The sequence below is a fragment of the Cavia porcellus genome, unplaced genomic scaffold (assembly GCF_034190915.1).
Source record: "Cavia porcellus strain 051 isolate PalLab524CR breed Dunkin Hartley unplaced genomic scaffold, mCavPor4.1 scaffold_25, whole genome shotgun sequence".
NCBI classification, from domain to species: domain Eukaryota; kingdom Metazoa; phylum Chordata; class Mammalia; order Rodentia; family Caviidae; genus Cavia; species Cavia porcellus.
In genome coordinates, this window is record NW_026947508.1 from 48,776,084 (window position 1) to 48,799,300 (window position 23,217).

General features: G+C 38.6%; 1 protein-coding gene and 1 pseudogene across 1 annotated transcript in view; one reads left to right on the forward strand and one right to left on the reverse strand.

Moving 5' to 3' along the window:
* The window catches only part of Ndc1 (NDC1 transmembrane nucleoporin), a 56,719-nt gene that overhangs the window by 21,380 nt on the left and 12,122 nt on the right, over positions 1-23,217 (reverse strand). Inside the window, exons 6-13 of the mRNA XM_013146259.3 lie at positions 16,469-16,577; positions 14,349-14,400; positions 11,212-11,347; positions 10,215-10,307; positions 8,430-8,511; positions 4,313-4,468; positions 1,773-1,928; positions 1,561-1,679 (exon numbers count right to left, since the gene is read on the reverse strand). Coding sequence (XP_013001713.2) covers positions 1,561-1,679; positions 1,773-1,928; positions 4,313-4,468; positions 8,430-8,511; positions 10,215-10,307; positions 11,212-11,347; positions 14,349-14,400; positions 16,469-16,577 — 903 coding nt within the window. The remainder of the gene's footprint in view (positions 1-1,560; positions 1,680-1,772; positions 1,929-4,312; positions 4,469-8,429; positions 8,512-10,214; positions 10,308-11,211; positions 11,348-14,348; positions 14,401-16,468; positions 16,578-23,217) is intronic.
* Positions 20,263-22,269, forward strand: LOC111755272 (general transcription factor IIE subunit 1-like; annotated as a pseudogene).

Genomic DNA, 23,217 nt, shown 5'->3' on the forward strand with positions numbered 1-23,217 from the left:
GAGTTTCATGGCTTTAAAAGCTGCCAACTGTTCTCTAATGACTTCCAAATGTACATTTTTATAGCCCAGCACTTTCCCTAACCATATCTCTTCTATCTTGTCAGTGTTTTCATTTAGTTGTCTAACAAGACTCTCAAAGCTGTCATGTTCAAAATCAAACTCTTGATTTCCCCTTCCTCACTTCACCTGTATCAAAAATCTCCTCCTCTAGAATCATCAGTTAAGTTGCCTCAGTCAATTACAACCAAATTACTGCTGCTCCTAAGCCCAAAAGCCTTAGAGTCAACACTGACTCTCTCACATACCAAGCAAATTATGAGGAAACCCTGTTACATTACCTGAAAATGTACATCCAGATCTCAACGACCTCCCCGCCCGCTCTGGTCAAGGATATCACCACCCACCACTCTTCCTCACTAGGTCAGTCTCTGCTTCCATTCTCGCCCAGGACTGAGAGCCCACACTTATTCTTGTGTGGAAAACTATATAGTGGTTTTCCATGGCAAAGAAAAGGCCAGTCCTGACAACTTTCAATGGCCCAGTGAGCTCTGAGTGTCTGCTACCTCTCTGATCTCATCACTGACCTACAGCCCTCCCCCTCTCATTCCTCTGCAGTCGCACTGGTCCCTTAAATACGCACATTCCCATGTCAGGATCTTTGCAACAGGCTTCCCCTTACTCTCTCTTCAGAAATCTGATCAAGCATCACCTTTGCAATGAGACCTCCCTGATCAGTCCATATAAATGCTACTCTTTCCCCTGGGTACTGTTTCCTTTCCTTTCCTTTACCTGTCTATCCTTTTTCTATTCACCCTAAAAGACATCAAATTTCTTCCCTTTTAAGTGTATTTTTCCTATCTATACATGACCCTATCAGGATACATCTTATAATTAATAGTATGTCATAGTGTAAGGCAACATTTTTTCTTAATATAGGGTGGAGATGTAGCTAAGCAGCAGAGAGCACCTGCCTAGCATACATGAGGCCCTGGGTTTAATTCCCAGTGCTGAAGGGAAAAAAGTACCTGAAATATTTCTTATATTAATCCAACTAATGGTATTCTGTACTTCAAAGAAATGTAGTACAATATAATACATTTACTTACTCATCTCCAATAGGATATAAATACACAAGCAAAGGTTTTGTCTTACTGCCACTGCTGTTCCCCGCCCCACCCCACCTAAAATAGAGCCCTGTACATGTAAAGAAATTTTTATTTTTTTGGAAACAGATCTCACTATGTAACAGATCTCCAACTGGTAATCATCTTACTTCAGCCTCTCAAGTGATAAAATTATGGATGTGTGCCACCATATCTAGCTCAAATATTTCTTAAATGAAAGACTGCAGAGAGAAAAGATACCCTATTAGGTGAAACCACATAAAACTCCAAACCAGTCAATCTCAAAATCCAAACTGGCAATCTCACATGGGCCAGCTGGATATACAAAGCATCAATAAGAAGACTTCTGATGACTGACTCATGTGAGACCTTTAATGCTCTCGATGTCACATGTAAATATAATGTAAATACAAATCCCATAAATATATCATCCTACCTGTTCACGTTTATTTTGAATCCATGAATAAATCACACTGGGCTGCCTCACTGTCTTACCCTCAGCATTATTAAAAGAGATGTATGGAGAAGAATTAGAAAATTCTGACATTTGCTGACCTATTAAATAGACAACAGAGAAATGAGGTAAGACTAGGTTGTCTGATCCTCTGCAACATAAGATTTCAATTTTAGAAATTAAACAGTCCTCACCAGAAACAGAAGTCCACAGTCTTGGCCCTCTTCTCATCAGCTGAGGACTCTGTGGCAATCCATAGCAGGTGTTTCCATCAAAAATCCCAGTCACTCGCTTCACCACACTGGAGCCAAAAGGGGTTCCAAAAGGACTGGCAGCATCGGGCGTTTTTGCTGTTACAGAACAGAGCCAGCACTGAAGAAGCAACTTGACCCAAGCAGGCTGCTATGAAAGAAAGCTCTACCTCACTTTTGTATTTAACTCATTTACTCAGCGCTCAGTTGATTATTTCCATTTAGATTTGTGTTTCCAAGGTCCACATTTTACTTTTCCAATTCAGTGATCACTTAAGGAGCTTTACCTGTGTCTTCTGTCCGATTGGTGTAGCTTCATTGGTTTGTCTTGCCCTCTACGAATCTGTTTATCTTAAAGTCAATTTCTCTAAGTTACTCATCAATTCACAATTTATTTTTAAATGACAACTTTAATTATCGCATTAGAATTGCTCCAGTTTTACTGCATGTTCCTACAACTATCACTTGGCCAAACACAGCATACTATATACTGTGAAGATCAACAGGGAAAAGGCGCTATCATTTTCCCCAAGTTCTTTTAATCTGCCCAGGACATCCATAATTCTGACCTGTGAAAGCTTCTTTAAAAAGCATCTTAGAACATCAATTAGTCTGTTGTACAAAAACAAAGGAACTTTCCTGATGCTTCACACAAAACACAACAAACTGTCTCAGTTTCCATCTTCTTAGTTAAAACTGCTATGAAACATTAAACCCTCAAAGTACTAAATTTTTATCACCTGACTTTGGAAGGCTCAGCACAAATTAGAAATCTTTGAAAAATCACTTTTTTTTTGAACTGAGAATCAAACTCGGGACCTCACGTTTGCCAGGCAGGCGCCATGCCAATGTGCTATATCCCTCGCCTTGAAAAATTCCTTTAAAAAGTAAGATTGGAGCTTTTCAATTATCTCTCAAAATTACAGGCAAATCTTGGCTGAATGACAGAAAGTAATAATTTAAATAATAGATATCCCATATTTAGCCAGAGCCATGACCTACCAAGCCCAGGATTAGGATAATTTTTCTAATGCACTCACTTGCTCCAACTTTATTATTCACAGTTCTCCAATGGCTCCATGTACCCTCTGAAGATTTTTTTGTTTTGTTTTGTTTTGTTTTTACGGTAGCATACAAGGCCTTCATTTGTTATCAAACATCTTGCCAATTTAGACTCCTGGACAGAGTCATTATGTCTTCTCATTATTTATGTGCCTTCTCCTAAAAGGTCAGTTCCAAGAGTAATTTTTCATCTGTGATCCTTTGGCTTCTCTATACTACTGCATGGTATATAGAATCCACAATGTTTGTCAAAGAAATGAGATCAGTAATTATTTGGTGCATATCTGAAAGATAGTAGAGTGTTTCAGATACTACCATCTTTTAAAATTTGACATTTATGAGCTAATGCTTTTCTCTGTAATCTGTTTGGAGGCCATGATCTGTCTAAAGAAGTAACTTCAAAAACACAGATGGGTTTGTTGGTCCATACAGTGATTTGTGAACATCAAAAGTAATTACCACACAGCACCTGCTTGGCAGGCATGAGGTTTTAAGTTTGATTCCCAATAGCAAAAAAATACAGCAATTCTCAACATTTAAAAAGACCAAAATTTTTTAGATTTCAAGGATTTTTTTGGGGGGGGGGATAAAAAAGCTCAGATATGGGGTGCATATCTCTCCCAGAGAGCAAAGGAGTGCAAAGACCCAGTTTTCCTCAGATGAGGCGTGTGGTCCAACGCTCCCTCCCTCCATCTTCACCCTGAATCTTGCCTGCTCTCATTCAGTGCCTGCTTTGCAGTGGAGCGTTCCGGCCAGTCTCACATCCACGGGCATTCTGTACTCACAGGATGTGATGAAACAGCCCAGGCTCCTCCCCTCTGACCTCCTCACAAACAGGAGTGCTGTTTTGAAATGAGCATGATATAAATTCCTCAAATCATTTTAGCTGCTCTTCTCTGGACCAGCAACCCTGTTTCTGGAATACTGTAACCAGAACAGCATCCAGTATTTTCTATAAAGATTCATGTGACTTTGCACTGATACCTTTTATTTGATGACTGTCATTTTAGCTTTAAAAACTAGTGCCACACTGGACTTTACTTTTAAAAGTTTAATTTGTAAATAAAAACTTGTATCTATTTTTGATATATACTGACTTGATATTTTAGACTTATTTTTTTCAATCTACATTGACACCCAGGTCTTCTTGGTTCAATAAAATATCCCGCATTTGAGCAACTTTCCCTAAAAATACACACTTCACATTCATTTAAGGTTGAATTAACTAATGTCATCTTTCTTAGGAAACAAACACAAATGCTTCCCCTCCTGCCCACCCTGTTTGAGGCAAAGTCTTACTTATATAGTCCACGCTGGCCTTGACCTCATGGTGATCCCCCTGCCACAACCTCCCACTTGCTGAGATTACAGGTGTTTGTCATCATACTTGGTATAGTTTTCTTCATAGCATGAGGCGTTACCTGGAGAATCCAATTTCTTAGGTTCCATGGAGTATGAGGAAGACATTCTCCCATTCGCAGCAGCAGTTTCTTGGTACAGAACTAGTCTCTGAGTCATATCATTTAAAAGACTCAAACACTCCCTTGAAATAGCTGTCCAATTGTGAGGGTGACCACCTATAAGAGCCAATCAACAGTGTTTAAAATGTAAATAATCTTCTTTTTTTTTTTGTCTTTTTCCTTTTTATCGGTGACAGGGATCCAACTCACGACTGCCTGCTTGCAAGGCAGGCGCTTATGCCGCTGAGCTAAATCCCCAGCCCCTAAAATGTAAATAATCTTAAATTTATCTCTCAAAGTGGGAGAGGGAATCAATAAAAAATGCTACATTGAAGGGAGGAGGGGTTGAAGAGGGTAGGTGAATGGGGAAAAAATGAAGTTATATATAGGTAGAAATTCTCTATTATGAATGTGATCATTATGTACAGTTAAAATATACCAATAAAATCAGATGTAAAAACAAAAACAAAAAAAGAAATGCCACTTACACCTTTCATTAGGCCCACTTTTCTTTTTTTCTTTTGGTACCAGGAATCAAACTGATGACCTCAAGCTTGCCAGGGAAGTGCTGTCCCATTGAGCTATATCCCCAGCCCGCAGGTCCACTTTTCTTAAACTTCCTTGTATACTTATGCCCTAATCCCCAGTAGTTGAATAAATTTTTGATGCATCAGTTTTCCCAAAAGCCTATAAGCAAAAGCTTACTATTTGACCATTAAGAATTTCTCTACTCAGTTGCTAAAATAAAGCCAAACACCAGGTCATGGGGTGAGAAGCACCATGGCTACTTCACCAGCAGTACTGAAAAGACTGCTAAGACTGTGAACAATGAAGTAAGACAATGAAATCTAGGATGTCCAAGAGACACACTTCATGGTTCCTGGAGACCTCTACTATATCCGATTCTCCCTGCTTCTTTCTACCTTCATTTATAGTAGTCCCTCATCCAGTTTTGTTCTCCACAGTTTCAGTTACCTGAGCTCAACCATGGTCGAAAACTACGAACGGAACATTTCAGAAATAAACAATTTGCAAGCTTTTAATTTTTAAAATTTTTTTGGCCTTTTTGAGACAGAATTTCACCATGCAATTTAGGCTGGTTTTGAACTTGATTTATAGCCCAGGCTGACCTCGAACACATAGTGATCCTCCTGCCTGAATACTGGGATTAAAGGTATGTAACAGCACGCCCAGCTTCAACTCCTAACTTTTAAACTGCAGGTCATTCTGTGGAGCATGTTGAAGTCTAGCGCCACCTCATGCCAGCTGACCACTGGAACAGGAATCATATCTTCCTCCACTGAATTCTCACTATACACGCTACCTACCTGCCAATTACTTAGCAGCCCTCTCTGTTATAAACCAACTGTCATGGTGTCCCTGTGCTTGTGTTACTTTACTTAGTAATAGGCCTGGCACAAGAGTAGCAATAGCAGCAACTGTAAGTCAGCATATTCTTATAATTGTTCTATTTTCTTATTGTTAATTTTTTACTATGACTAAACTTTATAAACTTTGTCTTAGGTATGTGTGTACTGGGAAAAATAAAGTACACTGAAAGCTTCGAACTACCCAGTTTCAGACATCCACTGGAAGTCTTACAATATAACTCAAATATAACTGGGGGTTATGATTGTGTCTCCTAGTCAATATTTGCTACTACATCTCTCAGACAGACTCACTGTTTGATAATGATTATGCTTTACACTTGGGAGACTTTACATGTCTGCTCACATATCTTATTATTTAACTAAGCTAATCATTGCCCCCATACACACTTCTTAAAAATTCTCTTATTGTCTTTAAAATCTTTTTTTTGGGCCGGGGATTTTGCTCAGCAGCATAAGCACATTGCCTTGCAAGCACACAGTCGTGAGTTTGATCCCCAATACCAAAAACAAAACCAAAAAAAACCCAAATAAAATCTTTTTTTCTACCAGTACTGGAGATTGAACCCAGAGCCTCACACATGATAGGCAAGTATTCTACCACTGAGATACATCTCTAGCCCTTTTTACATTTTGAGACAGAGTCTTACTCTGTTGCCCACGCTGGCCTCAAATTTATGATCTTCTTGCCTCAGCCTCCTGAGTAAATGGGATCATAAACATGTCCCAGCATGCTGAGCTACTGTTTGATTTTCCAAGACTCTGGCTCTATAAGTAATCATGAAAAGTCAGGCATGCTTCACTATGTACTGAAAGTAACAGAAAGCTACTGAAACTGGTTTCCCCTTGTATGCCAACCACTCCCTCTTCATTTGGAATTTTCCTTAAACATCTCCTCCTTCTACGAATCAGGAAAAATAGCCCTTAACCTACATACACACACATATCTGACTATGCTTTATGACACTGTGTACTGCTCACAACCTCTAGGAACTGTGTATCATTCTCATTAAATTTATAATGTGCCAGGTGTGACAGCACATGGCTACAAACCCAGCACCAGAGGCTGAACCAAAAGGATTACCATGATGTCAGCCTGGGCTACACAGTGAGTCCAAGGACAGCCTACAGTACACAGCAAGACCTTGTCTTCAAAAAATTTGTTTTAAAAAAATAATGTGCCAGGGGCTGGGGATTTAGCTCAGCGGCATAAGCACCTTACTTGCAAGTGTGTGGTCATGAGTTCGATCCCTGGTACAGATAAAAAGAAAAAGACCAAAAAAAAATAATAAAAATAATAATAATAATGTGCCTTACCGGCTGGGGATTTAGCTCAGTGGCATAAGCACCTGCCTGGCAATTGCAAGGTCATGAGTTCGATCCCCAGTACCAATAAAATAAAATAAAATAATGTGCCTTAAAATGTTAGTTCACAAGCACAGTATAAACCACAAGTTAGTTACCTAAATCAGTAGAAAATTACTATAGATAGATAACCTACATAACCCAAGTGTGATAGAAAAGTATTGTTACAGTTGATTTCTCATATAAGATTGGAGAGTGATATCAATAATATCAATGATATTTTACACAACTGGTTTTCATTTCCATGCTATACTTAATAGTATCAGGGTTTTAAAAAAAAAAATAGTATCAGGGTTTTTGATTTGTTCTAACGATCTAGGCATTGGCAACTTTGGCAGAACAATGAGGAGTTAATTAGGAAGAAGATGAAAAGCTACCCAGATTCTCTGTTCTCCACTGGTAGCCTGAACTGGTCTGCTTCCTCTATAGGGATGAGACAGAGCTCTGGCAATGTCACAGTCTCTTACAGCTTGGCAAGTAGCAGTGGAGGACTGTGGCAGAGGTGCCAAGAATATCCTTGAGTCACTACCGAATGCAGCTCCTTCCTATTTATCTTCTAAAGCATGACAGAATTCACATCTGGTGGTGCCTGCTTCTAATCTCAGAATTTGGGAGGCTGAGGAAGGAGAATTATGAAATTAAAACCAACCTGGGCTACACAGTGAGACTTTGTCTCTAAAATAAAAATAAAAATAAAATGAAAGGGAAGCAGAAAGCTCTGTACTTGGGAGTCAAAAAACAAAATTCTTAGTCTCACTCTGACATTAACTTTATTTAAGTCTCTTACTTTCTGTAAGACTTACGTTTTCCATCTAGGGATTAGACTTCCTTTTTTGGTTTGTGTGTTTTTATTTTTTTGGCACAGGGTCTTGCTTGTGTAGTTCAGACTGGCTTTGAACTCATTATGCAGCCCAGGATGGCCTTCAAACTCTTGGCAATCCTCCTGCCTCAGTCTCATGAGTGCTGGGATTATAGGTATGCATCACTCGCCCCGACAGACTATCTTATTTTTAAAACTCAGTACAGCATTAAAACTTTTTACGATTCTTAAACTGTACTGCTGTGCTCTAAAACTGTTAACCTGCTACATAATTTCTTCAAGTCAAGGTACTGAGGAAGCTAAAGGAAATAAAAATTTAAAATTAAGTACTTTGACTAGTAACATAAATTCTACCCACAGCAAGGCAAACACTTAAGATGTATATGATTTTAGTCAATAACTCATTTAAGGAACTCTCTGATGTGTGTTATGTTATTAACTACCCCTCTGACCAAGGCACTTTAGCACACACATGCCTAAGCAAGTCTATTAGTTTCAGCAATACCTGGTTGGCTAAGGCTAAAAACTTCTTGTCTTCGAGAAGAGGAATACTGAGAAAGCAACATCAGGTCTTGCAAGGCTAAATACTAAAAGGGAAAAAAAAAAATATACACATTATTTAAATTTTTAAATCTCTAAATAAAATTTTAATTTATGAATTGGACTCATCATTACATAATCAAAGGAAAATCAGATGGGCTTTTTCATGAAAGATGTATTTCAAAACCATAAGCTAAAAAACAAACAAACAAACAAACAAAAAAACCATAAGCTTTCTTCCTAGACTTCTAGAACTTTCCTATCTCCTGCCCACCCCAACCCACAGCAGGCAGCTACACACAGGGAACTACAGAACTCTGTGTTCTTTCTTACCTTTGAGGTGGGAAACCTGAACATCACTTCTTCCTAGAACTTTGCCTGGCCTCCCTCATGCAAACACAGACTCACACAGCTCCCAACAGTGGCTCTTAACATAATGTATTGCAAAGCCTGTTTTCTCGTTTTGATCTGGTTCTACCCACCAAACTGTGAGACCCAGAAGAAAAGAGACAATATCCAAATGCAGTGTTTAACACTCAGGAGACACATACCTATTCCCGTTTCACTGAAAAACCTCGCCTTTTCACTCTAGTAACCTCTTTACTCATCCATCAAAATACCATCCTTCTGTGAAGCTTTCTTATATTTGTCCTATTTACTGCAGTAAGTTTGCACCTTTCTTCTTCTTTTTTTAATCTTTTTATCGGTACCAGGGATCGAACTCACGACCTCCTGCTTGCAAGGCAAGTGCTTATGCTGCTGAGCTAAATCCCCAGCCCCAACTGCAGTAAGTTTTAATTATGCGTGTGCCTGTCTTTCCAATAGGCTGTGCCATGTCTTACTGATCATTCCACCCCACACAATTAGCAGTGACAGAAACCTGCCCATTGAATAAAGATTTGATAGTAATCAAATGAGTAAACTAGTATTTCTAAGTTTATCTAACAAATCAGTCACAACTGACATTTACAAGAATTAGAGCCTCAGTAATTCACTTGCTCATTTGTTTATAACTTCTTTAGAATATAACCAAAATTTTGGGTTCTAACCATGTTCTTTTCATTTTTTTTTAAAGTACTATGATCTTTTAACAGGATGACATACAATAGCTCTCCTTTAAAATTTCAAGTTAAATTCAAATCAAAACAATACATTCTTAGACTGATTTGTAAACTTACTGCAACTTATTTAAACTCTTGATTATGATTTGTTTTAGGATCATTATCAGTAATTCATAGAGTTCACTATATATCTACATACTTCCAGGTAGTACTTTTGATCATAAAGCCAAAACATAACATGAATAGACATATGCCTTGATCCAGTGATTAAAAAATCAACTATTTTTGCTTTGGTACCCTGAATGGTATACTTATAGTTAGACAGCACTGTATTTTATGGTTGGAAGTATTTTTGTAACTTTTCTGAACACAGAATTAGCTTGCTTAGCTGGGCATGGTGTTGCATACCTACAGTCCCAACTACTTAGGAGATTAGGAGTTCAACAGCAGTCCAGGCAATACAGTGAGACCCTATTTCAAATAAAACAAAACAAAACAAAAAAAACTACACACACAGAGCACATCTTGTACTTGCATACTTGGAAAGAAAATCACAGGGTGATTTTTATAATACCAATACAGAATATTGTAGGTCCTCAAAAAATGTACATGAATTCCTAAATATGAAGTCGATTCTGTAAGGTAAGCTGAGGTGTTTATGTAAAGTATAACATGCACAGCTCTGGTACCTTTATGATGAGGGGAGGATTACTGTTTAAAACTTTCGGGAGGCATTCATCTGACTCTTCTGCAAATGGTGGCTGAACTGGAAACACATGTGCCTATCATGTACAATCAAACATAAAGAATATTAAAATAATTATTTTCAAGACTGTTATATTCATTAAGTAACTAATAACTGAAGTTATAAAAGCAATACAAACAAATTAGTACCTTCAGTATCCCTTGCAAAAACAGATTAAAGTTATATAAACTCAAACATGCTGTCTTAACAAGGTTACTGTCCTAATTTTATTCCAATAAACCAAATACTTTCTGAAGCCACTGAAGAATACAAACATACTGGGCTGGGGATTTAGCTCAGCAGCACAAGCGTCTGCCTGTGCAGTTGTGAGTTCAATCCCTGGTACCAATTAAAAAAAAAAAAAAAAAAAGGATACAAACATACTGAGATGGTAACAGGAAAGAGAAATATTTCTAAGGAAAATAATTAGATGATTAAAAACAACACAATTCCCAACTTAAGATTGTGTGGGAATTATCCAAAAGATCATTTCAATTTCCAAATTCATTTCTTCAGGAAAATTTTAAAACTTTTCTTCAAGAAACAAATATTGTATTGCCATATACTTGAATATCTTAATAGAATCTATGTCAACTGCATATAAAATTAATTTAAAATTCAAGCCCATTTACAATGTACTTAAGAAATAGAAAACTCCAGAAGAGAACTAGTTGGTTAGAAAAAAAAGCATAGTTAATTTAATAACCATTCAGTTTAATATTCAAAAATTAAGTGAATACTAACACTATTGTATTCCTTGGAAAAAAATACAAAATAAAGGATGCAGACAGATGACACACCCTTAACAAAGTCTCAGAAAAAAGACTGAAACCCAACTCACTGAAATGGCTTTGGAAATAGCATGCTGATCAGTGCTCTATTAAAACTAAATATGTGTACTCCAAAACACAGAAGTATTAACAAAAACAGTCAATGCTCACCTCTGTGGAATAGATTTTGAAGAGTATCCATGAGATGTACCAAGTCATCAGGAGGAAGACACCACAGAGCCACACATGGTAGAGTAATGAAAGATTCAAGAGGCCACTTATTGTGTCTAGGGGTCTATGAAACTGCCTGTGAAAATAGAAAACACTGTTTAATCTCATGGAGAAAATGCAATCTAAGCATTTAATAATCTTGGGACTCCACGTGGAAAAATCCTATTTCTAAATGATTATGTTAGATTCTTCTCCTCTTGTGCCATTATGAAGATCTTTCTCTAACACTTTCCTAGGTACACAAGAAAGATCAAGAGGAAATGTAGGCTTACCCAGGCTTTACAGTTTCTTCTGTTCCAAATCTCTGTCATTTACTGAGGAGAAAGAATAAGCCTAGCCTGAAAGGCTAACTACTTAGGCTGGGTGAAAGCTTATTATTGTTGCTTTGTAGTTTAATACTTAAAAACTATGAAACATGCCAGGCATGGTGGCACATGCCTATCATTTCAGCACCTGGGAAGCTGAAGCAAGATGACTGCCCTGAGACTGAGGCCAGCCTGGGCTACATAGTAAGTTCGAGGCCAATCTGAACAACATAGCAAGATTCTGGCTCAAAAAAGCTAAAAAGGCCTAGCGTGGAGATACATGCCGGTAATCCCAGCACTTGGGATGCTGAGGCAGGAGAACTGCTGTGAGTTCAAGGCCAGCCTGTGCTACAAAAGGAGTTCAAGGCCAGGCTGAACTGCATAGTGAAATCCTGTCTCAAAAAGACAAAAACATACAGATACAAACAAACAAAAAACCATTCAACATGACCAGGACATGTCCTACCAGATTTCAGCTTTATCTATATACTACCTGATAAACAGTTCAATAGTGGTTAAAAACAAATGCTATTAATATAATGGCCTTAATTTTAAACAATTTAAGAAATTGTCAAAAAAGAAAAAAAAAGAAATTGTCAGATGCTAAATGAAACTAGAAGTTGTGACATCTTACCAAAACCTTGACTAGATCAATTAGCCTAGTCAAGTTCTACAATCATACATCCAGCAATTGTGAAAGCCAGGCTATGAATCTGATTAATAGTTGTTATTATTAGGTAAATAACCCCACTGATTCTATCTTCATTTTCCTCATTCATATAATCATAGTATAAACCCCTACTGTATAAAGTGAGCTCAAAGTCAGCCCAAATTACAGAGCTAGACAGTCTCTAAAACAAAACCAAAAGGCATGGGAACTGAAATTCACAAGCTACACAGTAAATATTTAAATTTTTAAAAATTACTGTAAAAAACACATTGGCGCTAATTGCCTCACTTCAAACACATTCATCCCATCATTCTTGTCACTTTCTGAAGCAGTTCTGGAAGTCCTCTTTCATGGATGCCTTCAGTTCCACTGTGAGGGCTGCTTCAAAGTCTTGAATCAATTCAAAATGTTGACCTTTCACAGTTATTTTGATTTTGGGGAAACGTCAGAGCCAGAGGCCCCATGAGACCAGATCCAGAGAGGAAGTGAATGAGGACACGGCCTGTCTTTTCCCTGGGATGAATCCGCAGCAGCATTCATTGTATGCTCCACCACAGCTTGTAGAGATACTCAACCAAAGACTTCCAAAAGTGCTTCAGAAAGTGACAAGAATGATGAGACAGGACCTGGGGTTTAGCTCAGCAGTTATAAGCACCTGTTTGGCAAGTGTGAGGTCGTGAGTTCAATCCCCAGTACCCAAAAAAAAAAAAAAAAAGAAAAAGAAGCATCATGTGGTACAATAAAGATTATATTTGGAGCTAGTGATTTAGCTCAGCAGCACAGCACCTGCCTGGCAAATGCAAGGTCTTGAGTTCAGTCCTTGACACCAAAAAAAAAAAAAAAAAAAAAAAAAAGAATGATGAGATAAGCATGTTCAAAGCAAGGGGGCACATTAGGAGAGGGGTTGGTAGCAATGTGCCCCTTAGTATAACACATAATTTAAACATTCACCATATTTTTTTATTTATCTCATATAGTAAATTGCCCTAATACCTCTTAAATATATTCATACATGCCAGAATTCCACTCCCTAAAACTGGTATGAGTGAATTTCATATGTGACACAAAGTCTCATGGTAGAAAAACCAATCATTAAAAGAACACTGCAAGAAACTGGCATTTATCAGGTAAATACAGATCAAACCTTTACTACGTGCAAAACATGTTGGGTAACAACACTGGTAATCCTAGTATTGCCGGAGAGCAATGGGGTACAAGCTTGCCACCTGGCTCAATTTGGTTATCTCATAGGCAAAATCAGAATACTATCACGGACACTGATATCACATAATGAGCCAGGAATGGTGGCACATGCCTATAATCCCAACGTTTTGGGAAATGGAGGCAGAAGAAATGCAAACCTGAGCCCAGCGTGGGAAACTGAGCCAGGCCCTGTTTCCAAAAGGGGGCTGGAGTTATCGCTCAGAGTCAAGGCTGTGCATTCAAGCCCTAGTACTACAAAAACAAAACAGCACCACACAGACTAAAGGGTTACTGAAGAGAAAAATGAAAGATACACAATTCATGCATTTTGAAAAGCCCACTTGTATCTACTACAGAACTGACAGATCATCATTGCACAGTCCTGGAGAGAATCACTGCATGACTGAAGACAGGGACAAAAGGAGTTTTTATACAATCTTTAGGATTTTATACTATCGAAACTGAATATTCAAAATAAATCTAACATTTTTTTCTCTCAGAAAAACTTAAATAGTTAAATTTTCAAGTAAGTACTAAAATGATCACCTTCAAGTATTGTTAGGGAAACATAGTTAAAGCAAATGAAGCAATTGATTATAGCTTTCACCTTCAGGAGCTACATAGGACATGTGAAGAAATATATTTCAGGAAGGGCTGGATGAAGAAGTCGAAGCAGACCTATTCCCAGGACACCTCACGGCAGAAGTCACAGAGCTCTTCTAGGCTACAGACAACAGGGGAGAGGCAGGCACCCTCTCCTCACACTGACTACCCCCTCTCTAGCTTTCTTATTTCAATTTTTAAAAACAGATTTAAAGGTTAAACAAAACATCTAAAAATAGCAAATATTTAATAGGACAGTAACACAGTTAAAATTGAATTTTTTAACTATCACTTACTCATCTGTGTGAAGGTCCATAGCAGTGCTAATCCAAGCTTTGGGAATATAACCTAAAGAGAAAGATTTTCAAATCATGAGCATGAAAAGCTAATAAAACATATTTTGGGGCTGGGGATTTAGCTCAGTGGCATAAGCGCCTGCCTTGCAAGCAGGTAGTCGTGAATTCGATCCCCAGTACCAATAAAAATGAAAAAGACAAAAAACAAAACAAAAACAAAAACATATTTTAATCATGCTTTAGACTGAGGTCAAAGTAGACACCAAGACTTCAGTTAAAATACTACACTGTTGATTAGAAAGAGTAGGAAAACAATAATTCCTGCATAGACAGCCTTTGCTTTGTTCAACTGCAACTAATATGATTTAGTTAAAAAAAAAAAAATCAGTATCCAACAACTGAAATTTCAGTTATCAGGGTGACTGACCACTTAAGAGTGCCTCTACATTTCTGGCACATAAGTCAGTGTGCAGATACAAATATGTTCCAGAATCTGCCACCAGTCCATCAGCTGATCAGGCTCAGCAGTACAGACCCAGACAAGCGTGTCAGTCTGCTGCCTCCAGTCTCCCATGATAAATACATGACATACCATAAAATGAACAGAGAAAAGGAAATTGTCCTCCAAAGATCAACCCACAGTAAAGCAAAGCAACAATGCTAAGAACTATATCTAAAAAGAGTTACAGAAGAGTGATCTGGCTATAGGAATGCTGACATTACATCAGCCCAAACATACCGCTCTTGGGCAAGAGCCAGGCCAGCTGTTCTGACACACATTTCAGTAATGCATTACTATCAAAATGACATTAAGAGCTATGCAGAAAAATGGACTCCATAACTGCAAGTACAAAAATCAACAAGTGGATGAGTAATACATAGTGGGAATTATTTATAATACCTATGGAAAAAGTAGGATCAGAAAAAGTTCTAGTCTGAAAACAGCAGTTTTAAATGTTGGATTATTTGTTTTATGTATTAATGATATTAATGTTTTCAACTTGTACTATTCATGCTGCTGAACAGGAGGTTGAGCTTTTTGTGCCTAAAATTCATGTTAATACTACAAAGTTCCTTTATGAATAGGATATTTCTACTATATTAGTATCAAATTATACATTTATAAATGGCCAAACAGCACACAGTATTTTTTTTAAAGAATAATTTTTTATTGTTTTGGTTTTTGTCATTTATTTTTTATTTATGGTGCCAGGGATCGAACTCACAATCGCACTTACGCTGCTAAGCTAAACCCTTGGCCCTGTTTTTTGTCTTTTTGAGACAGAGTTTCATTATGCAGTTCAGGAGGGCTTTGAACTTACTTTGTACCTTAGGCAGGCCTCAAACTTGCAGTTGATTCTCCTGCCTCAGCCTCCCAAGTGCTAGGATTACAGGTGTGAGCAACCACACCTGGTTTGTTCACCAGTTTTAAGTGTGCAGTAATGTTAACCAGCTTCACACTGTTGTGCAACAGATTTCCAGATTTTCCATTTTGCATGACTGAACAATTCCTCTCCTTCCACATGTTCTCAGCCCCAGTAACCACCACTCTATCTGGAATGTGACCACTTTAGATACCACACGTAAGTGGACTCATGCAGTATTTTTACTTTTGTGATTGGGTTATTTCAGTTAGCACAATGCCCTCAAGACTTGCCCACTTACAGCACGAGACAAAATTTCCTTTCTTTAAAAGGTTTCACAATATATAATTATGTATACTAGGAGTTCCTCCTTCACCCCAGCGCCTCACACATGCCAAGCAGCAAGTGACTCCTGACCTCCATCCCGGCCCCTCATTACATGTATCATCACATTTCTTTAACAGTGCTTCCATTAACTAAATGAGTACTCTTTGACAACTTAAATAATATATCAACTGGTCTAATCACATAGCTATGACAAACACAATCACAAATGACTGTACCTGAAATTTCTGATTTCTGGGCTGATAATATAATACACTAAAAGGCAGCAAAATGTTTAAATTTTCATTAGTTCATGTGTGCAACACATAATGACTACATTCATCCTGGGGATTTGGCACATGTGCATTATATATCTCAGACCTTTCTACATCCCCTTCCCCTCCTCTCCCTCCCAAAAGTGGAAATTCTTACCAAGAAAATAATACACGATGCAGAAATTTCTAACCAGGAACAGTGATTCCATGCAACTATGTTTAACTATTAAGAGCAAAGATCTCCTAAAGCGCAAAAACTTGTATTGCTGTAGAAAAAAAAAGTACACAATCAAATAACACATTTAAATCAACAGACACATTCCACATCATACTAAAAGCACTTAACTACAGAAGTCAAGATATGAAACATAACCACTGTACAAAGAGGCAGATTATGCCAGAGGCAAAAAACTAGCTTTCGGGGCCAGGATTTAGCTCAGTGGAATAGTGCCTGTCTGACAAGTGTAAGATCCTGGGTTCAATTCCTGGTACCCCTCAAAAGAAAAAAAAAAAAAAACAAAGAAAAATCCCAACTATTTCTGATGTTTAAATGTTTAATATTTTACACATTTAACCACTTCACTGACAGATCAAAAATAAGAATTTTGGGGACTGGGGATTTAGCTCAGCAGCATAAGCATCTGCCTTGCAAGCAGGCAGTCATGAGTTCGATATAAAGGAAAAAGACAAAAAAAAAAAAAAAGAATTTTTAAAAAAGATTTTAAAAAAACAGCTGAACATGGTACCATATACTTGTAATCCCTGCACTCAGGAGGCCAAGGGCAAGATTACAGCAAGTTTAAAAAGTTCAAGGTCAGCCTGGACTACATAATAAATAGCAAGATACTGTCTCAAAAAAGCAAAAAACAAAAAGCCAGGAGCAGTGGCACATGCCTATAATACCAGGACTCAGGAGGTTGAAACAGGAGGATCATTGTGAGTTTGAGGCCAGTCTGGCTACAAAGTGAGTTCGAGGCAGCCCAAACCATATAGTGAAACCCAGCCTCACAAAGGACCAAAAAGAAAAAAAAAAGAAGTAATGATGTCTATCTATACTCGATACAAAGGCCTACAGAGAAAGATAATGACAAAGAAGTCCCCCTTCATCCACAAAGGGCTACTCTTCCAATATCCCCAGTGAGGGCCTGAAACTACCGAATGTAATGAACCTTATGTATATTGGTTATTAATATATAATAGTATTATATATAACATATATATACATATGATAAATAGTATAATAAATTAGGCACAGTAACAAGTTAACAAGTTATACAATTATTATATTTTAACAAAAATTATTTAAAAGTTATGACTTATTTCTGGAATTTTCTGTTTAATATTGTCAGATTGTGGCTGATCACAATACAAATGTGAAAAGCAAAACCCTGGGTAACAGGAAACTACCATAGCAACAACAGTGGCTAACACTCTTCAAGTGCTTACCACATACCCAGTACTGCTCTAACCACATTTGATGCATTAAGGGCCTAAGGGAGAAATGGCATAAAGGAAGGGCCTGTCCTTGAAGAAAGCTGTTTATACCATGGCAACCAGGAAGCAGAGAAAGGAGCTGGGGAAGGAGAGATGCCCTTGAAGGTCACACTCCCAGTGAGCCACCTCCTTCAACCAAGCCCCACCTGTAACATCATATTTAGCTAGCAACTCATCAGTTGACTAATCCATCAGTGAGCATAGCAATTTCATTATCTAACCACCCTTTAAAAGCCCTCTCTCTGCCAGGTGTAGGTATGCAGATCTACAATCCTAGCACTCCAAAAGGCTGAGGCAGAAGGATCACTGTGAGTTCAAGGTTAGCCTACACTACATAGTGAGTTCACGGCCACCGTGAATTACAGTGAAACCCTGTCTCTAAAAACTAAATAAATAAATAAATAAATGTCCTGTCCCTAAGCACCTGAAACTTTGGTGGGGAGGGGAATTTTTCACATAAATCACAACATTTTGTCCCTAGCCCCTCAAATACTCATGTGTGTTTTTATTTAGTCTCTTTAAGAGTTATCAAAGGCCTAACAGTTTTTAGCATTGTTAAAAAGTCTAGGTCTAAAGTTTTGCCTGAGACTTAACACAAGCTTTAAGCTTGTAAACTCCTATAAAAAGTGAAGATTCAAGGACAGTATGAAATACACAGTGAAATACTGTATCAAAAAAAAAAAAAAAAAGGAAAGAAAAATGAAAAGGGTTGGTAGGGGAATGGGGGAAAAAAACTGAAAAGAAAGTTAAATATTACCAGGCTGGGGATATAGCTCAGGGGCATAAGCGCCTACCTAGCACACCCAGTACCAAAAAAAATTAAAATTAAAAAAAGGAGGTTAAATACCATTGACATACATTGGGACACAATAAACTAAAAGGGAGGCACAGAGAAGACACAGGATCAGATCACAGCAAGACTGCAACCCCACACAGCAACACTACATCTTGCAGCTCTGCGTTCAGCCGCAGGCCAAGGTCTGGCCACTAGGGGCTCCACAGGTCTGCGCAGTCCTGCCTGAGGCCTGCAGTCACAGCCTCACTGCCTCTGTCTTGAGCTGGCTTTTCTCAGACGGTAAGATGGCTTTTCCACCTTTCTGGCTTTTCCATGTTTTGGAGGTCTCTACTGTACTTCTGACTTTACAATCACAAGTTTATGTGCTGCCCTCTCAGCAGCATTATCACCAGTTCTTCATGATCTTTATTTTTTTAAAAAATCTGGGTGGATGCCTCATCAAACCCACAAATTTTGGATGTCTATAAAACCAACACCCATGCGACTAACCCAAGGTGCCATCTGCTCAAGCAAGCAGTGGCTAGCTGCGCTTAAATCATAGCTACAGAAGCTTTCAAGGACCTGGATGGTTGAACACTAAGAAATGGATTTCAGGAGATCAATTTTTTAGGCAGCCCTTTTTGAGAAGGGTGCCCTAAGAGCTCTCTTTTTAAAGCAAAAGCAAATCTTTTACTTTTATATCTTTGAGCCATGGAGGGTAAGGTCTTACCAATTTCTGAGAGATCCATAAGCCATCTTTTTATTGTACTGACACACTTTTTTTTTTTTTTTTTTAAATCTTTTTAACTCAATCAAGCTCTCCTCAGTCAAGTTTACAGGTTCTCACTGTTTGGCCACCAGAAAAGTGTTTTAAAATATTTAGCTCTGCTTTTTGGTCCTGTTCTCATGGTAGATGTGGCCAAGTTACCAACAGAACCTACATCACAGCCTCATCACCTTAAAATTTTCTCTGCCACATTAGTGTGTCACCCTTATCTCAGTCTCCTGCAAAGTCTCAACACATGAGCAAAATGTGGACATATTTTCTGCTACAGTGTAATACACATAGATCTTACCCCACTGTCAACGGAATTCTTATTTTTAACTGAAACCTCCTAAGAGGACTGGGGATATAATTCAGCAGGACAGAGCCTACCTAGCAAGTGCAAGCTCCTGAGTTCGATTCCCAGTACCAATACAAAAAAAAAAAATTCTTGAATCTGTACACTCCCGAGTTTGCCCTTAACTATGTGCATTTTACCAGCACTCTGGTCTTTTGAACTCCAACAATTGTCTCCCATCAAGGTCAACTTATAACACTATACGGCTTTTCTAGTCAGCAGCTCCAAACCTTTCCAACTCCAAGAACAGAGGTTCAAAGACTTCTAAACTACAATCAAGTACTGTCACAGAAATGTCTTAAGTCACTTTCTCATCAATGAGAGACAGTTACCTGACATCCATATGCAAGCAAGGTGGAACAAGTCCGTAATCCCAGCATTCAGGAGGCTGAGTCTGGAGGATTGCCACTATTTCCATGCCAGCCTGAGCTACATAGTGAGTTCAAGGCCAACCTACACAACAACAAAGGCCCTGTCTTAAAAAACTAAAACAACAAAAACATCTGACACCCACAACTTTCAAGGAAAGGTTTGTTTTGGTTGTTAGAATGGTTTCAGTCCATGGTCAGCAAGCTCCAAGAAAAAAAGGATATGATAGAAGGGCATGGCAGGAAAGACCCTGCTCATTTCATAGTAGCTAGGAAGCAGACAGAAGGAGGGAGCCAGGCAGCGAGACCACCTTTCAGGTAAGATGCTCAGTGAACCACCTCTTCCTGTCAGGCCCCATCCCCTGATAACACATCCTGCACAAACTCATTCGTAGATTAATCTGAAAGAATAATGCCCCCACAATCCAATTACCTTCTAAAAGCTCCACCTCTGAGCTCATGAGGTTTGGAAGGACATTCTCTATATAAACCAGAACGGATTACCATAACAACAGCACATAGCATTCTTAGGATGCTTACCATGTACCAGGTACTACTCAAAGTGTACTAGACTCATTAACATATTCATGACAGAATCACAATTCCTGTCTTGCTACTGGGTGGCTCTGATTTAAATACCATCATCGGGTATTAGTTAACTACAGGTGGTTCAAGCCATCCAGTGGCGCAGTGATGCATGTACCACAAGTGGTTCAAACCAGCAAGAACGTGTTCATCCATTTAAAACTCGCACAACCTATGAGGTTCTAGTACTGTCCCCATTTCACAGGTAAGGGAATCAAGGCACAATAGGTTAAATAATGTGACTAACTAGTGAAAGGAAAATAAGTGATATGAATCCTGTTAGGCTAGTTTTAAAGCCTATAATCTTAAAAATGTACAGTGTCTTTACACCAGGTTGCCTGCAGAAAAATGGGAGGTAGTGAAGATACTAACTAGACCTGGAATCGGATCCAAGTCCTGCTGTTCCCTTGTCATATTTTTCTAATTATCGACTGAACCAGCTAAATATAAATACTTCCTCAGCGGGTACCTACAAACTCTAACAATCTAAAAGAATCAAACTAAGATAAAAATAACAAATTTTTTTCTTAAAGGAACTACAATTACGGGCATAGGTTGTAGCGTGGGCTCCTGTAAGTCAATAGTTGAGGTGCTGAGGGAAGCTGCAGAGGGGAAGTGTTCCTAGATTCACTTCAATAAACACATACAAGTTGAAATTTGCTGCTACAGATGGCATACCCAGACATCCTCACCAAGGCTCTGGCAGCACTGAAGAGAAACTTTCCACTGTACATTTTGCAACATAGAAGTAGGAAGAGGATGAATTACTAATGCATAAAAACGATGTACACACACTTTTGGCAAGGGTTAAGGAACAAAGCCCATTTATGCATTGCTTCAGGAGACAGGATGTGAACTTGGCCTATGAAACACTGGAGCTAGAATCCAGAGATGTCAGCCCTGAAACAGCAAGGACTGAGCAGCCACTACTGCTGGAGCTGCTGGCCAAGAAAGAGGTCACCACCAGGAAGCATGGGCCACCAGAGGGCACTCCTATGAGGACTCATACACACAGAATGTTATCATTAACATGAATGACCAAGATGTTCACCTTGGCTCTCTAGAGAGAAATCTGGCAAAGAGAGACCTATTTGGCCGAGACATGATCCATGGGGCATATGTGGTTCTGAAGAGATGAAAGAAGGTGGCAGATATGGATGCATTTCAGGAGCACGACAAAGGCCGCACAGAGCCTGATGATGTCATGAGAGCTCTCTTCATGAGAAGACTCCCTCACCATAACTGGCTCTGAACAGCTGCTGCTATGACTACTACCAATCCCAGTGACTCAGAAAGTGAGACCAGTGAGTCAGATCCACTCTCCACCCCGGCCAGCAGCTGCTGGGGCTACGCATCACTGGGGAAAAGATGAGGAAAAGGATGAGGAGTGTGAGGAGGTAGCAATGACTCCACTGTCATGGTGGTCATCCATCTGTTCTACAGTGAAGGGAGCCAGCGGTCAGAGTCGGTGGCCTAGTTGACACCAGAAGAAAACATACACAGCAATAGAACACATGTTGGAAGACCTCTAGTCCTTTCTATCACGCTCATTTCAACGAGAAATTCTATCTTTGAAGACAAGTATTTAAATGGCCTTCTTGCTTTCTTGATATAAAGCACCGGTTAATCTTTTACAAAGAATAGGGGGAGAAAGCTTGATTTTAATGCCAAAACTTCCCAGAAAGGTAGGTTGGCTATACCATTTCCCTTCTCTGCTATTACTACAATAATAATGTCACTATATTTTTCTTCTTTCCTTTTTAAGAGCCTTTTCTCCCTTCTGAAACGAGGGAAGTAAATTCTTTTTGCCTACCTATAGAAACCTACTACAATTAGTAATTCAGACAACATTCTTTTTATTTATTCTTACTAAAGATTTAAACAGTTCCTTATACCATCCCCAAGTTGCTGACAGGCAAATCACTGATTAAGAGAAAACATTCTGAAATTCCATATTTCCCCCAATTAATATTGAGGTCAATGTGGAAGAGAAAGTGAGAATGTGTGCAGAAGCATGAGAATGCCTGAACCTTGTGATTACTGGGTAAACCAGAATTTGTATCTTCAGAACTGTTCTGCTTAATGCTTTTTGGGTTTGGGTTTTGGATGATACAAAATAAATCAAGCTTGGTACACCTTTTTTTTTTTTGTCTTTTTCATTTTTATCGGTACCAGGGATTAAATTCACGACCGCACACTTGCAAGGCAGGTGCTTATGTCACTGAGCTAAATTCCCAGCCCCAAGCTTGGTACACCTTATGAAGAAATTAAAGAAAACATGGACAAAGGACAAGGAGTCCACATAAAGGGCTGAGGAGTGAAGAGCACTACAAGAGTGCCTTAGAACCGCCTGTGTCTATTGGGATTCAGAAGTCTGTTCATTGCTGGGTATTTAGCTCCAGGGCATAAGTACCCGTCCATCAAATGTGAGGTCATAAATTCAATCCCCAATACTAAAAAAAAAAAAAAAAACCTGTGTTACAGAAGTCTGTTTATATAAACCTGAGACTATCCCACCCTCACTACAGACTTCTTGTCAGGGTTATAAATTAAGGCCATTCTT